The 17,250-nt window shown below is 40.3% G+C and overlaps 2 protein-coding genes across 2 annotated transcripts; both read left to right on the top strand.

Annotated features, from left to right (window-relative positions):
* Window positions 1-745: 745 nt before the first annotated feature.
* LOC124868821 (myosin-9-like) lies at window positions 746-3,844 on the top strand. Its single transcript, XM_047366421.1, has one exon. It carries the CDS (start codon window positions 1,270-1,272, stop codon window positions 3,115-3,117), a length of 1,848 nt encoding a protein of 615 aa, XP_047222377.1. The 5' UTR covers window positions 746-1,269; the 3' UTR covers window positions 3,118-3,844.
* A 2,228-nt stretch (window positions 3,845-6,072) lies between these two features.
* On the top strand, window positions 6,073-12,766 carry LOC124868078 (myosin-9-like). The gene has a single exon (XM_047364883.1). The coding sequence runs from the start codon at window positions 10,192-10,194 to the stop codon at window positions 12,037-12,039; it is 1,848 nt and encodes a 615-aa protein (XP_047220839.1). The 5' UTR covers window positions 6,073-10,191; the 3' UTR covers window positions 12,040-12,766.
* Window positions 12,767-17,250: the final 4,484 nt, after the last annotated feature.

The raw sequence follows: 17,250 nt of genomic DNA, 5'->3' as shown, positions 1-17,250 counted from the left end.
AGATCGTTTGGAGAAGGTGGTCTCGGTTCTACAGGAACTTAAAACTGTGACTGTGGTACGACCTCGATCCGACACAGCTACCAGGTAAACACCGCAACACTGCAACTGCAGCCATAGCCAGGTTTGCATTGCATTATGGGATGCAGAGGAGTAAATGAACTAATAAACAATGGCGTTGCATCTTTATCATAAAAGATAAAACCCAATGCAGCTTTAAAGACGTCTTCTTAAACAAATTAGGTATACTTCTCAGATAATGTCACATGCAATAGCACCAAGTAACAAACAATATCAAGAAATTCTCCATGTTTCCACTAGCTCAGAACATAGTATCTGCTTCCTGGGGGGTCCCCATCCCCACTTTGGCAACCCCTGCTCTTAATCATTGTAGATCTGAAAGATATAAAGGGGTTTTGCACATTATTAAAAGAAAAAGCATACAGTTTCTTGATTTTGGGAAGCAATTTATATTTATTGGCTGAAATAAAAATCAGCAAACAGAACCAGATTTGGGACACAAAAGACAAATTATGTGAGTTGTACTTAAAATTTTCCATGTCAAGAACATTCTTAATTGTAAGTGAAAGTCTTTTAAAAGTTTGTCTGCATTACTCATGTATTACATCACCATGTATTGACAGGCATCTTAAAGAACATATTGTTACAGCCTTATAGTCATAAACATTGCATTTTGACAATTGATTGAGCACAGATGGTTTCTTTATACTACACTCTCATCACTAAAATCGTAATTAACTTTTCATGTTGCTCAGTGTAAGTTTAGAATCCAGGGACCTCAAAAAATAACATTTAAGCCCAAATTAAAAAGCATGGCAAAGAAATGTGTAAGGAGAAGTTTTAAATTCTTTGGATAACTGCTCATATTTTGATTTAAATACGGTTTTCTGATACTCTCACAGTAATAGGAATTTATTTTTATTTAATAACCACTGCAGGCCTTTGATGTATGTGGGTGGGACTAATTGTTGCCAGGAAACAAGAACTGACCATCTATTCTATGACATCATTGCTTGTGTTCCTCCATGACATCATCACCAGTGACTTTGATGACCTTAAAATCTACAGGCATCAAGTGATTCCAGTTCTCGTGAACCCTTGTAGCGAATGCGTCTCTTGAGTGACTTCCTTGCGTCTAGAGAAACACTGTTTTTCAAAGAGTGAAGACAAATCAGTCCAGTCATCATTCAAAGAAGCTTTGTGTTGAAAACTAAGCTTTGTGCTCAAAACCTACCAACAGATCTTTTATCTATGGAGTCTGTCAGCAGATATTCAGCTGTGGAAGCTACCTGCCGTCAGCTGGAAACACTGGAATTTATCAACTCCTCAATCCGTGATAACAAATCTGGTGAGTTGAACTCTGTGCCCTCAGCTCCAGCCCCTGATCAGAGACCAGCATCTTCCCCGAAGCCTGAAGACGCAAAAACACATCCAATTTTAAAACTTCTTCAAAGTAAGACAGCTGTTGAAGGAGGCAGTGCTGATAAAAACACCAGAGCTACTGTCTTGGTGTCAGAGTTGGAGTTTCATGCGGCCTTAAGCTCCAAAGAAGGGAAGATCTCAGCACTTGAACAAAGAAATGCCACATTATCAGAAAATATGAATATTCTCGTCGCACAGCTTCAGCAAATGGAGTTAGTGCGCCAACATGCCAACGAGACGGTGAGGCAGCTCGAGTTTGAGTTAGCTGATGAAAGAAATAAGGTGCAGGGAGCTGCAATCTTCTTGCAACAATTAGCTAGAGAAGGTGCATCGGTCCACAAACATGAGAACGACCAGGAGAAAAAGGCTTTGAGAGATGAAGTGATGAAGTTGACACAGATAATAGAAAAGCTGCAAACTGAGCATGAAACTGAGGTTGCTGTTCTGTATGATGAGCGGATTAAGACAAACAAAGACCGTCGAGATGCCATCAGAAGGGCCGACCAGCTGAAAGTATCTCTGATCTCAGAGAAGAACAAAACAGCAGAGACTGAGATCTGTTTAGCCAAGCAGATGGAAGAAACATCTAAACTTCAAGCTGCTCTGGTCAAAATGGAGAAAGATTTGGAGGAACAAAGACAGCAGTGGGAGCAGGAAAAGGTCCGTCTCCTTACTAGTAACCAAGAAACATCTGAGGTGGAAAAGCTGAAATACCGTTTGGAGTCACAGATGGTTGAGCATGAAGATGAGGTTGCTGTTTTGTATAATGAGCTGATCAAAAGGAACGAGGACCGTCGAGATGCCATCAGAAAGGCCAACCAGCTGAAAGAAAACCTGGTTGAAGAGAAAAACAGAACAAAAGAGGCTGAGGACAGCTTAGTCCAGCAAAAGGAGAAAGCCTATAACCTACAGGTTGCTCTGGTCCAAATGGAGAAAGCTTTGGAGGAACAGCGACAGCAGTGGGAGCAGGAAAAATCTCATCTTCTAAGAACCAACCAACAGGAAAGAGATGAGGTGGAGCAGCTGAAACAGCAGTTAGAGTTACAGAAAACTGAGGCAGAACAGGAGATTGCTGCTCTGCATTTGGAGCAGGAGAATAAAAACCAATACCACCAAGATGCCGCAAGAAAAGTTATGGAACTGGAAATGACTCTGGTTGCTGAAAAGACCAGAACAAAGGAGGCTGAGATCTGTTTAGATGAACAAGTGCAGGAAACCTGGAAAATAAAGGCTGCCTTGGTCAAAATGGAACAAGACATGGAGAACCAAAAACTGCTCTGGGCCCAGGAAAAATCCAGTCTTCTGGAAGAGCAGCAGAAAACTATCAGAAATGTGGAAGCAGCTATGAAAGAGGCTCTGGAGGTTCTGCATGATGAAAGGAAACATTGGGAAACAGAAAAGTCCTGCCTTCTAGAGACAATTGCAACAACAAAGGAGTCTCTGAAAGAGATGGAGGTGGAGAGAAAAACCTCAACAGAGAGCCTGACGGAGAAACTGAAAAATCTGCAGCAGGAGATGGACACATTACAAGAAAAAAAACTTAAAAAGAAATCTTCCAGGAAAAGCATCTTCAGTGTCTTTAAAAGCTCTAAAAAGGATCCATCTCAGTCAGAAACTACCACTGCTAAACCTCCTGAAACCCTCCAACCAAACCAAACTGACAAAAACACTTCCTGAACCCTCTTTTCCCCAATTAGACCATAAACTTTATCTTTAACTTTCAACTGTCTACCTTGAACCCTGAACTTCCCAAACCTAAATACAGACAGTTTTCAACTATTTTCCCTGGACCCTTTCCTCCTGGAACCTTTTAATTTATCCTGGCCATTTCCACTGGGTGAGAGAGGACTTAGTGACATTCATAGATCAGTCATTGCCTGAGAGACGTTTCTTAAAGCAGAATGAACCACAAACCCACAGCAGCAGTGAAATCTATGGTTCATGAAGTGGTTGTGGATTTTATTTGTGCCTCAGAACACTATGACTTTAAATGACTAATTTATCCTCTCTTTCCCACTGAAGACTGTAAGGAGATGTCATTCATTCCAACAATTCAAAATGCCTGGCACCCTCCCTCCACAAAAATATTTAAATGTTTTTTTGTAAATGAAAAAGTTCTGCCTCCCTATCAGGGCCTTTTTCTGGGGTAGATTTTGACCCTGATAATTTATTTTCACCCTGGTAAAAAGATTGGGGCTGCACGGTGGCACGGTTCTCAGGAGATCTTTCTGCATGGAGTTTGTATGTTCTCACCGTGCAGCTGTGGGTTCTCTCCGGGTACTCCGGCTTCCTCCCACTATTAAAATAATATGCCTTTTAGATAATTTAGGTGTTTTGTCTCTGTAAATAATGAATAAATAAGTAAATAAATAATAAAAAATAACAGAATTTTGTTTTTATAAAATTAATAAATGTTAAAACATACCAAAATGCACACACACACACACACACACACACACACACACACACACACACACACACACACACACACACACACACACAGACATAATAATCTTGCCACGAGGGGTCCACAGTCCTGTGTGCTCCTGGTGCTGGTCCCAAGCCCAGATAAATGGAGAGGGTTATGTCTACAAAATAACTGAATTCAGTTCATTTCTAAAGCATAAATTCACAACAAATTATCTAAATCTCTTTACCAAAAAAGTCCAATTATTATACAGAAATATTTAGTCCAATCAATCCAGTCTGTTTGACTGAATTGAATGGACTGAAAGTAAGCTGCATACGTTGCAAGTTCAGTTCACTATTCCAATTAGTAAAAACAATTTTTCTATCCATGAAGTCCCTGACTTTGTAGGGATCCCTCATACTGAGCATGCATGTGGCGACAGTGGAGAGGAGAACTCTCTTTTGACAGGCAGAAACCTCCCACAGACCCACGCTCAGCGTGAGTATCCATCTGCCAAGAGTTTCGGGTCTTGAAAAGACATTGTATACACAGAACCACTGATCCAGGAGTACTCTCTATGTTAAAGAAAAAGTTAGGACTTAATGGCAGCAGTAGCTCCTTTAGTGGCTCCAGGATAGAAACACAGCTAAACATATAAGCTGTGTTTCAGCAGTAAAAGTCATGCACATACACAACAGAGTTAGCTGCAGCAATAGCTCCTTCAGTTAAATTAATTACCGTTGGCGCCTGTGCCTGGCTGTGCTTTCTCCTCTGTCCGTATCACTGCCTAGCCAGTCTCAGCCAGGTTGCTCCTTACAAAGCTAGTTGGGCTCCGCTATTTCTCGCTCACCCTGGCAAAACAATCACACTCGAGGCCTTCTGTCAGTAAGGAGAAAGACGGTGGAGGTCCACAGGTTCGGTTGACCATGATTATTACTCCTCCTGGACTATACACAAAAATCACTCAGGCTCTTGCCTCTTATTGCCTAAATCTTGGTGTAATATTCGACTCCTCTCTGGGCTTTGACTCATATAAAATCTCTGTTTTGTTCCTGTTTCTTTCATTTAAGAAACGACATATGGTCTCTCCAACTGAACTTGAAAGAATAATTCATGTGTTTGTAACATCGCTTTAGATTACTGTAATGCCCTCTGTACCGGTTTGGATAAATCTTCTCAGTCAAGATACTGCAGCCAGACTACTCGCATGCTCCGGCAAATGAGCTCACATTACCTCCATTTTAAGTCAAGTCAAGTTTATTTATATAGCTCTTTTCAGCAACAAGGCACTCAAAGCGCTTTTATACTCTTTACATTGGCTACAGATAGGTTTTTTCGGATTTGTTTTGAAATTCTCACACTACCATACAGAGCACAACACAGCCAGGCCCCAGATGACTTATTCTGATCTGCTTACAAAATCTATTGCTGCTCGCTGTCTTCATTCTATAGTTTTTCCTCACACCAGACTGAAGGCAGAAAGAGACAGAGCCTTACAGTCTGCAGCACCAAGGCTGTGAAACAGTTTACCTCCACAGCTACATTAAGACTCTGTAGACTCTTTTATTAAAAAGCAGTTTAAAATATATTTTTATGGCACTTGGTTTTGTCTGTGAAAGGTGCTTAACAAATAAACTTTACTTAATTTACTCACTTACTTACAGTTGATCTGTCTTGGAGAGAGAGTGGGTTAAACACAGAAAGACAGAGTGGTATCATTTAAAGAGAACATGAAGGTATTGGTAGCAATAGTTCAATAGTTGACTACTTCCAGGAAGGTGTCACAGGTCAGGGAAAACTTCTATGAACACAAAAACCCCCCAAAAGAACATAAAGTTTATGCCAACATATCTGCAGATAATGTCAAATTGGAGAGTAGAAAGAGAAAATTAACTTAACTCCCTGTTTTTCTCCTTGCTATGAACTGTGAATAAAAAAATCGCTCAGTAGTTTATTTTCATGATTATTTACATTGTAGATTCTCTCCAAAGGCTCCAAAACTATGAATGAACACACTTGGAATTATGTAGTAAACAAAAAGTGTGAAATAACTCTAAACATTTTAATATTTCAGATTCTTCCAAATAGCCACCCTTTGCTCTGATGCCTGCTTTGATCTCTTGGCGTTCTCTCCATGAGCTTCATGAGGTGGTCACCTGAAATGGTTTCCAAAGAGTCTTGAAAGAACTTTCCAGAGGTTAATATTTCAGTCATCACAGCAAAGGGCAGCTACTTTAAGGAATCTATAATATAAAACATGTTTAAAGTTCTTTTACAAATGTTTGTTTGCTACATAATTGTATATGTGCTCATTAACAGTTTTGACGCCTTCAGTGAGAATCTACGTACAATGTAAATAGTCCTAAACATAAAGGAAACCATTAAATGAGAAAGGGGTTCTAAAACTTTAACCGGTTGTGTACATATACGTACCTATACATTTCACAAATCATCCTTCATACATCCATTGATGGAGGAGTGAATGTGTGGATGAATAGAAAGTAACACTTGCTTGAAAGGACCACAAACAAATGAAGACTTAGTTTCAGATTAGTTCCACGTTCGTTTCACGAGTAGGTAAACAGTAACCAAGGATTTCCTCCCCAGCTGGGTACTAATGTACTAGTAATGATTTATTTGTTTTTAAAAAAATGATTAACATTAGTTCATTATGAGGTCATAATGAACTGACAGTTAGTCCCTGATTAGTTCCCTATTAATTTCCCCATTTAACAGAACAACTTTCTGTGGCCCTTACTAGGAAGTCTTAACAGTCGTACATACATATATACATACATACAGAAGCACGCTGAGTCTAATTTGACAGTAAAACTGCCATTTCTTCTTTAATCTACATTTACTTCAATGTGTTGGCTGTAACATGTGCCCCCACGATTGGGAAGAGATTGTTTTATGGTGTTTTAAACAAAGGGTTAGTCTCTGGCCCTTGTGTTAACATTCATTCTTGCATACATACATATTTATTTCACTGTTGTCTGTACCATGTAACGTTGGACCTCAGCAGAGATCACGTATTTCTTGTTTTAAACATCAAAGAACTTGAAGCATTGTAAAAATTCGCCCTCTAAAACACAGAAAATCCAGAAAAGACAATTGATGTGCTTAAATCTCGCAATCTTTCATTTAATTTTCTTCCAGCTTTTAGCTTTTAATAGGGTGCAAGATGCCCTCCATACAAGCTTCACACAATAGTTTGCTGGGATTTCTCTTGACAGGACCACTAAAACTAAGTCAGCTTTGAATGCTGCCTTGTCTAAAGATGTTATGTTGTTCTTTCCTCATGATGCCATCTGTTTTGTGACGTGCACCACTCTTTCCCGCAGCAAAACATGATGCTGCCACCCTCACAATTGGGATGGTGTTCTCAGGCTTGCAAGCTACCCCTTTTCCTTCAAATATAGCAATGATCGCTCCGGTATAAACTTCAATCTTACATTCATGTGACAATGGGACATGTTTCCAAAATGTGTGAATAGTTTCCTGTATCTATTTCCAAATTGGATTCTGCTTTTTTATGGTACTTTTGGAATGTTGGCTTCTTCCTCTCTGGTTTGATACAGGTCTCTGTCAGGATCTGTGCCATGTCTGTCTGTTTTGGTGCTATTTCTGTTCTTAGCCTCTAGATTGCGTTTTGAACCGGAGGAGAGGTGACAGGTGTTCTCTATCTCCTTGATTATTTGCTGAGGAGTATTTAAAGAGGAGGCTGCCAGCAACTCACTGCCAGAGTGTTGCCCATTGTGGTACAGCACAAGCCACATTACTTTGCCTTTGCCTTGACCTTGCTTTGCTCTTTTGTAATTTTGGATTTGTGGCCTTGCAGGTTACCTGAACCTGACTTTACCTTCAGCATCGAACTCTGCCTGGATACCGTTTTCTGGAAAGAAGCTATCCAACCCCACGAATCAAGACTCAAGCCTCCTGTTTCCTCATTGGATCAAACCAGCTGGCAGTCTCCTGATTCCTTCATTCCATGGACCTACCTCTGTGAACCCTGTCCACCCTCCTCCTCCCATTGCACCAACTACAGAAACTCTTGGACCATCATCATCCTGGCACACCAGTGTTCACTTTCTCTGGTCCCACGGGTCAACAACCTCCTGATCTCTCCACCCCCCTCTGGCGGATCTCTCCCTCAAATCAGTAAGGCAGAAATATCTCTTGTGAATATAGGTCCAGAGTTTCCCCTGGCTTATAGTTCTGTTTATTTTACAGTTGGTGTCCTGGTTCCAGTCTATTACACATATCTACATACTGTCAATAAACTTCTTACCGTTAAAACTCTGTCTCCTGAATTGCTTTCTGCATGTGGGTCAAATCCGTTCGAAACATTATGACACCTGCCTACTGTCCCGCCTTCCTGTGCCATTCTTACTGCTAACTTTTAACTTTGGTTATGTGGCTAAGAAAAGATCTAGTCAAAAACTGAACTTGGAGCAGAAACAAAGGTATTTCAAGAGGCTTTACATCTCATCTACACATACCGCTAGGTAATGGAATCAGCATAAGTGGATGTTACCTGGGGCAACCGTGGTGATGTGGTTCATCTTGTAACCAGTGGGTTGCTAGTTCGAGCCCCCGCTATGTCTGTCTTGGTGTGTCCTTGGTCAAGACACTTCACCCGACTTGCATGCTGATGGTCGTTGGAGGGCTCGGTGGCACCGATGTATGGCAGCCTCGTGTCTGTCAGTCTGCCCCCGGACAACTGTGGCTACAATGTAGTGTGAAGCGCTTTGGGGTCTCTGGGGACTTGATAAAGCGCTATACGAGTACAGGCCATTCACCATTTATACCTTTTGGTTTCAAAGAGTTCTTGGCAGGTAAAAGTGTGAGGATCTCAGACACACCCTGGTCCTCACAACAGTAGTGTTTTTTTCCATCCTGTGTCGTTCTGAAGGAAGCAGGATAGTTGCCTCATTTTAGGGCGTTTTCACACCTGACGTGTTTAGTGCGTTTAAAGTGAACTCTGGTTTGTTTCTCCCCTTGGTGCGGTTCGTTTGTGTAGATGTGAACATAACAACCGAACTAGGGTGCAGACCAACATAACCATGCCGAGATCGTTTGGAGAAGGTGGTCTCGGTTCTACAGGAACTTAAAACTGTGACTGTGGTACGACCTCGATCCGACACAGCTACCAGGTAAACACCGCAACACTGCAACTGCAGCCATAGCCAGGTTTGCATTGCATTATGGGATGCAGAGGAGTAAATGAACTAATAAACAATGGCGTTGCATCTTTATCATAAAAGATAAAACCCAATGCAGCTTTAAAGACGTCTTCTTAAACAAATTAGGTATACTTCTCAGATAATGTCGCATGCAATAGCACCAAGTAACAAACAATATCAAGAAATTCTCCATGTTTCCACTAGCTCAGAACATAGTATCTGCTTCCTGGGGGGTCCCCATCCCCACTTTGGCAACCCCTGCTCTTAATCATTGTAGATCTGAAAGATATAAAGGGGTTTTGCACATTATTAAAAGAAAAAGCATACAGTTTCTTGATTTTGGGAAGCGATTTATATTTATTGGCTGAAATAAAAATCAGCAAACAGAACCAGATTTGGGACACAAAAGACAAATTATGTGAGTTGTACTTAAAATTTTCCATGTCAAGAACATTCTTAATTGTAAGTGAAAGTCTTTTAAAAGTTTGTCTGCATTACTCATGTATTACATCACCATGTATTGACAGGCATCTTAAAGAACATATTGTTACAGCCTTATAGTCATAAACATTGCATTTTGACAATTGATTGAGCACAGATGGTTTCTTTACACTACACTCTCATCACTAAAATCGTAATTAACTTTTCATGTTGCTCAGTGTAAGTTTAGAATCCAGGGACCTCAAAAAATAATATTTAAGCCCAAATTAAAAAGCATGGCAAAGAAATGTGTAAGGAGAAGTTTTAAATTCTTTGGATAACTGCTCATATTTTGATTTAAATACGGTTTTCTGATACTCTCACAGTAATAGGAATTTATTTTTATTTAATAACCACTGCAGGCCTTTGATGTATGTGGGTGGGACTAATTGTTGCCAGGAAACAAGAACTGACCATCTATTCTATGACATCATTGCTTGTGTTCCTCCATGACATCATCACCAGTGACTTTGATGACCTTAAAATCTACAGGCATCAAGTGATTCCAGTTCTCGTGAACCCTTGTAGCGAATGCGTCTCTTGAGTGACTTCCTTGCGTCTAGAGAAACACTGTTTTTCAAAGAGTGAAGACAAATCAGTCCAGTCATCATTCAAAGAAGCTTTGTGTTGAAAACTAAGCTTTGTGCTCAAAACCTACCAACAGATCTTTTATCTATGGAGTCTGTCAGCAGATATTCAGCTGTGGAAGCTACCTGCCGTCAGCTAGAAACACTGGAATTTATCAACTCCTCAATCCGTGATAACAAATCTGGTGAGTTGAACTCTGTGCCCTCAGCTCCAGCCCCTGATCAGAGGCCAGCGTCTCCCCCGAAGCCTGAAGACGCAAAAACACATCCAATTTTAAAACTTCTTCAAAGTAAGACAGCTGTTGAAGGAGGCAGTGCTGATAAAAACACCAGAGCTACTGTCTTGGTGTCAGAGTTGGAGTTTCATGCGGCCTTAAGCTCCAAAGAAGGGAAGATCTCAGCACTTGAACAAAGAAATGCCACATTATCAGAAAATATGAATATTCTCGTCGCACAGCTTCAGCAAATGGAGTTAGTGCGCCAACATGCCAACGAGACGGTGAGGCAGATCAAGTTTGAGTTAGCTGATGAAAGAAATAAGGTGCAGGGAGCTGCAATCTTCTTGCAACAATTAGCTAGAGAAGGTGCATCGGTCCACAAACATGAGAACGACCAGGAGAAAAAGGCTTTGAGAGATGAAGTGATGAAGTTGACACAGATAATAGAAAAGCTGCAAACTGAGCATGAAACTGAGGTTGCTGTTCTGTATGATGAGCGGATTAAGACAAACAAAGACCGTCGAGATGCCATCAGAAGGGCCGACCAGCTGAAAGTATCTCTGATCTCAGAGAAGAACAAAACAGCAGAGACTGAGATCTGTTTAGCCAAGCAGATGGAAGAAACATCTAAACTTCAAGCTGCTCTGGTCAAAATGGAGAAAGATTTGGAGGAACAAAGACAGCAGTGGGAGCAGGAAAAGGTCCGTCTCCTTACTAGTAACCAAGAAACATCTGAGGTGGAAAAGCTGAAATACCGTTTGGAGTCACAGATGGTTGAGCATGAAGATGAGGTTGCTGTTTTGTATAATGAGCTGATCAAAAGGAACGAGGACCGTCGAGATGCCATCAGAAAGGCCAACCAGCTGAAAGAAAACCTGGTTGAAGAGAAAAACAGAACAAGAGAGGCTGAGGACAGCTTAGTCCAGCAAAAGGAGGAAGCCTATAACCTACAGGTTGCTCTGGTCCAAATGGAGAAAGCTTTGGAGGAACAGCGACAGCAGTGGGAGCAGGAAAAATCTCATCATCTAAGAACCAACCAACAGGAAAGAGATGAGGTGGAGCAGCTGAAACAGCAGTTAGAGTTACAGAAAGCTGAGGCAGAACAGGAGATTGCTGCTCTGCATTTGGAGCAGGAGAATAAAAACCAATACCATCAAGATGCTGCAAGAAAAGTTATGGAACTGGAAATGACTCTGGTTGCTGAGAAGACCAGAACAAAGGAGGCTGAGATCTGTTTAGCTGAACAAGTGCAGGAAACCTGGAAAATAAAGGCTGCCTTGGTCAAAATGGAACAAGACATGGAGAACCAAAAACTGCTCTGGGCCCAGGAAAAATCCAGTCTTCTGGAAGAGCAGCAGAAAACTGTCAGAAATGTGGAAGCAGCTATGAAAGAGGCTCTGGAGGTTCTGCATAATGAAAGGAAACAGTGGGAAACAGAGAAGTCCTGCCTTCTAGAGACAATTGCAACAACAAAGGAGTCTCTGAAAGAGATGGAGGGGGAGAGAAAAACCTCAACAGAGAGTCTGACGGAGAAACTGAAAGATCTGCAGCAGGAGATGGACACATTACAAGAAAAAAAACTTAAAAATAAATCTTCCAGGAAAAGCATCTTCAGTGTCTTTAAAAGCTCTAAAAAGGATCAATCTCAGTCAGAAACTACCACTGCTAAACCTCCTGAAACCCTCCAACCAAACCAAACTGACAAAAACACTTCCTGAACCCTCTTTTCCCCAATTAGACCATAAACTTTATCTTTAACTTTCAACTGTCTACCTTGAACCCTGAACTTCCCAAACCTAAATACAGACAGTTTTCAACTATTTTCCCTGGACCCTTTCCTCCTGGAACCTTTTAATTTAGCCTGACCATTTCCACTGGGTGAGAGAGGACTTAGTGACATTCATAGATCAGTCATTGCCTGAGAGACGTTTCTTAAAGCAGAATGAACCACAAACCCACAGCAGCAGTGAAATCTATGGTTCATGAAGTGGTTGTGGATTTTATTTGTGCCTCAGAACACTATGACTTTAAATGACTAATTTATCCTCTCTTTCCCACTGAAGACTGTAAGGAGATGTCATTCATTCCAACAATTCAAAATGCCTGGCACCCTCCCTCCACAAAAATATTTAAATGTTTTTTTGTAAATGAAAAAGTTCTGCCTCCCTATCAGGGCCTTTTTCTGGGGTAGATTTTGACCCTGATAATTTATTTTCACCCTGGTAAAAAGAGTGGAGCTGCACGGTGGCACAGTTCTCAGGAGATCTTTCTGCATGGAGTTTGTATGTTCTCACCGTGCAGCTGTGGGTTCTCTCCGGGTACTCCGGCTTCCTCCCACTATTAAAATAATATGCCTTTTAGATAATTTAGGTGTTTTGTCTCTGTAAATAATGAATAAATAAGTAAATAAATAATAAAAAATAACAGAATTTTGTTTTTATAAAATTAATAAATGTTAAAACATACCAAAATGCACACACACACAGACACACACACACACACAGACATAATAATCCTGCCACGAGGGGTCCACAGTCCTGTGTGCTCCTGGTGCTGGTCCCAAGCCCAGATAAATGGAGAGGGTTATGTCTACAAAATAACTGAATTCAGTTAATTTCTAAAGCATAAATTCACAACAAATTATCTAAATCTCTTTACCAAAAAAGTCCAATTATTATACAGAAATATTTAGTCCAATCAATCCAGTCTGTTTGACTGAATTGAATGGACTGAATGTAAGCTGCATACGTTGCAAGTTCAGTTCACTATTCCAATTAGTAAAAACAATTTTTCTATCCATGAAGTCCCTGACTTTGTAGGGATCCCTCATACTGAGCATGCATGTGGCGACAGTGGAGAGGAGAACTCTCTTTTGACAGGCAGAAACCTCCCACAGACCCACGCTCAGCGTGAGTATCCATCTGCCAAGAGTTTGGGGTCTTGAAAAGACATTGTATACACAGAACCACTGATCCAGGAGTACTCTCTATGTTAAAGAAAAAGTTAGGACTTAATGGCAGCAGTAGCTCCTTTAGTGGCTCCAGGATAGAAACACAGCTAAACATATAAGCTTTGTTTCAGCAGTAAAACTCATGCACATACACAACAGAGTTAGCTGCAGCAATAGCTCCTTCAGTTAAATTAATTACCGTTGGCGCCTGTGCCTGGCTGTGCTTTCTCCTCTGTCCGTATCACTGCCTAGCCAGTCTCAGCCAGGTTGCTCCTTACAAAGCTAGTTGGGCTCCGCTATTTCTCGCTCACCCTGGCAAAACAATCACACTCGAGGCCTTCTGTCAGTAAGGAGAAAGACGGTGGAGGTCCACAGGTTCGGTTGACCATGATTATTACTCCTCCTGGACTATACACAAAAATCACTCAGGCTCTTGCCTCTTATTGCCTAAATCTTGTGAAACAGATTACCTCCACAGCTACATTAAGACTCTGTAGACTCTTTTATGAAAAAGCAGTTTAAAATATCTTTTTATGGCACTTGGTTTTGTCTGTGAAAGGTGCTTAACAAATAAACTTTACTTAATTTACTCACTTACTTACAGTTGATCTGTCTTGGAGAGAGAGTGGGTTAAACACAGAAAGACAGAGTGGTATCATCTAAAGAGAACATGAAGGTATTGGCAGCAATAGTTCAATAGTTGACTATTTCCAGGAAGGTGTCACAGGTCAGAGAAAACTTCTATGAACACAAAAACCCCCCAAAAGAACATAAAGTTTATGCCAACATATCTGCAGATAATGTCAAATTGGAGAGTAGAAAGAGAAAATTAACTTAACTCCCTGTTTTTCTCCTTGCTATGAACTGTGAATAAAGAAAATCGCTCAGTAGTTTATTTTCATGATTATTTACATTGTAGATTCTCTCCAAAGGCTCCAAAACTATGAATGAACACACTTGGAATTATGTAGTAAACAAAAAGTGTGAAATAACTCTAAACATTTTAATATTTCAGATTCTTCCAAATAGCCACCCTTTGCTCTGATGCCTGCTTTGATCTCTTGGCGTTCTCTCCATGAGCTTCATGAGGTGGTCACCTGAAATGGTTTCCAAAGAGTCTTGAAAGAACTTTCCGGAGGTTAATATTTCAGTCATCACAGCAAAGGGCAGCTACTTTAAGGAATCTATAATATAAAACATGTTTAAAGTTCTTTTACAAATGTTTGTTTGCTACATAATTGTATATGTGCTCACTAACAGTTTTGACGCCTTCAGTGAGAATCTACGTACAATGTAAATAGTCCTAAACATAAAGGAAACCATTAAATGAGAAAGGGGTTCTAAAACTTTAACCGGTTGTGTACATATACGTACCTATACATTTCACAAATCATCCTTCATACATCCATTGATGGAGGAGTGAATGTGTGGATGAATAGAAAGTAACACTTGCTTGAAAGGACCACAAACAAATGAAGACTTAGTTTCAGATTAGTTCCACGTTCGTTTCACGAGTAGGTAAACAGTAACCAAGGATTCCCTCCCCAGCTGGGTACTAATGTACTAGTAATGATTTATTTGTTATTTAAAAAATGATTAACATTAGTTCATTATGAGGTAATAATGAACTGACAGTTAGTCCCTGATTAGTTTCCTATTAATTTCCCCATTTAACAGAACAACTTTCTGTGGCCCTTACTAGGAAGTCTTAACAGTCGTACATACATATATACATACATACAGAAGCACGCTGAGGTTAATTTGACAGTAAAACTGCCATTTCTTCTTTAATCTACATTTACTTCAATGTGTTGGCTGTAACATGTGCCCCCACGATTGGGAAGAGATTGTTTTAGGGTGTTTTAAACAAAGAGTTAGTCTCTGGCTATGGTGTTAACATTCATTCTTGCATACATACATATTTATTTCACTGTTGTCTGTACCATGTAACGTTGGACCTCAGCAGAGATGACGTATTTCTTGTTTTAAACATCAAAGAACTTGAAGCATTGTAAAAATTCGCCCTCTAAAACACAGAAAATCCAGAAAAGACAATTGATGTGCTTAAATCTCGCAATCTTTCATTTAATTTTCTTCCAGCTTTCAGCTTTTAATAGGGTGCAAGATGCCCTCCATACAAGCTTCACACAATAGTTTGCCGGGATTTCTCTTGACAGGACCACTGCAACTAAGTCAGCTTTGAATGCTGCCTTGTCTAAAGATGTTACCTTGTTCTTTCCTCATGATGCCATCTGTTTTGTGACGTGCACCACTCTTTCCCGCAGCAAAACATGATGCTGCCACCCTCACAATTGGGATGGTGTTCTCAGGCTTGCAAGCTACCCCTTTTCCTTCAAATATAACAATGGTCGCTCCGGTATAAACTTCAATCTTACATTCATGTGACAATGGGACATGTTTCCAAAATGTGTGAATAGTTTCCTGTATCTATTTCCAAATTGGATTCTGCTTTTTTATGGTACTTTTGGAATGTTGGCTTCTTCCTCTCTGGTTTGATACAGGTCTCTGTCAGGATCTGTGCCATGTCTGTCTGTTTTGGTGCTATTTCTGTTCTTAGCCTCTAGATTGCGTTTTGAACCGGAGGAGAGGTGACAGGTGTTCTCTATCTCCTTGATGATTTGCTGAGGAGTATTTAAGGAGGAGGCTGCCAGCAACTCACTGCCAGAGTGTTGCCCATTGTGGTACATCTCAAGCCACATTACTTTGCCTTTGCCTTGACCTTGCTTTGCTCTTTTGTAATTTTGGATTTGTAGCCTTGCAGGTTACCTGAACCTGACTTTACCTTCAGCATCGAACTCTGCCTGGATACCATTTTCTGGAAAGAAGCTGTCCAACCCCACGAATCAAGACTCAAGCCTCCTGTTTCCTCATTGGATCAAACCAGCTGGCAGTCTCCTGATTCCTTCGTTCCATGGATCTACCTCTGTGAACCCTGTCCACCCTCCTCCTCCCATTGCACCAACTACAGAAACTCTTGGACCATCATCATCCTGGCACACCAGTGTTCACTGTTTCCAGTCCCACGGGTCAACAACCTCCTGATCTCTCCAACCCCTCTGGCAGATCTCTCCCTCAAATCAGTAAGGCAGAAATATCTTTTGTGAATATAGGTTCAGAGTTTCCCCTTGCTTATAGTTCTGTTTATTTTACAGTTGGTGTCCCGGTTCCAGTCTCTTACACATTTCAACATACTGGCAATAAACTTCTTACCGTTAAAACTCTGTCTCCTTCCCTGTAAAAATGAAACTCTCCTACCAGCTTCAGCCAGCATCTTTACAAGGTCTTTGCTTTGGTTGTTGCGTTGATACTCACATTTCACACCAAAACATGTTCACACCAAAACATGTTCATCCCAGAGATGAACATGTTTTGGTGTGAACATGTTTCACACCAAAACATGTTCATCTCTGGGATGGAGAACACAGTTTTTTCATTGAATTGTTTGACTGGCTGAACAATATTACACCATTTATACTTGCATACGTTTGTGAACATGGCACCTTTGCGTATGTGGAAATGTTGAGCCAGACCTGTGGAGGTCCACAATTCTCTTCCTGATAACTTGACTGATTTCTTTAGATTTTCCATGATGTCACACCAGGAAACAGTGTGTTTTCTGGTGTTGCCTTAAAATACATCCAAAGGTGATTCCATTTAACTCTGTACCACCATGTAATGAATTCACATTTTACTAAATAATGTTCACATGTAATTATATAATTATGCATTAAATACATTATTCATACATTTAAATAATTATTGATAAATGTATTTATTTGTTTGGTTTTATTTAAATGATCACATTTAAAATATTAATCCAACAACTTGTTGATCACTTGAATTTCAAAAAGATATATACACATGTCAATTAAATGAATACATTTCAATGCAATATATTTATTTCATCTTTACAGAACTTTGAATGTTATGGTTTATAATGTATATTCCACTCCATAGC

Source organism: Girardinichthys multiradiatus, chromosome 5 (assembly GCF_021462225.1).
Source record: "Girardinichthys multiradiatus isolate DD_20200921_A chromosome 5, DD_fGirMul_XY1, whole genome shotgun sequence".
Lineage (NCBI taxonomy): Eukaryota > Metazoa > Chordata > Actinopteri > Cyprinodontiformes > Goodeidae > Girardinichthys > Girardinichthys multiradiatus.
The sequence above is the reverse complement of the archived record's forward strand: the minus strand, read 5'-3'. Positions and strand labels throughout refer to the sequence as shown.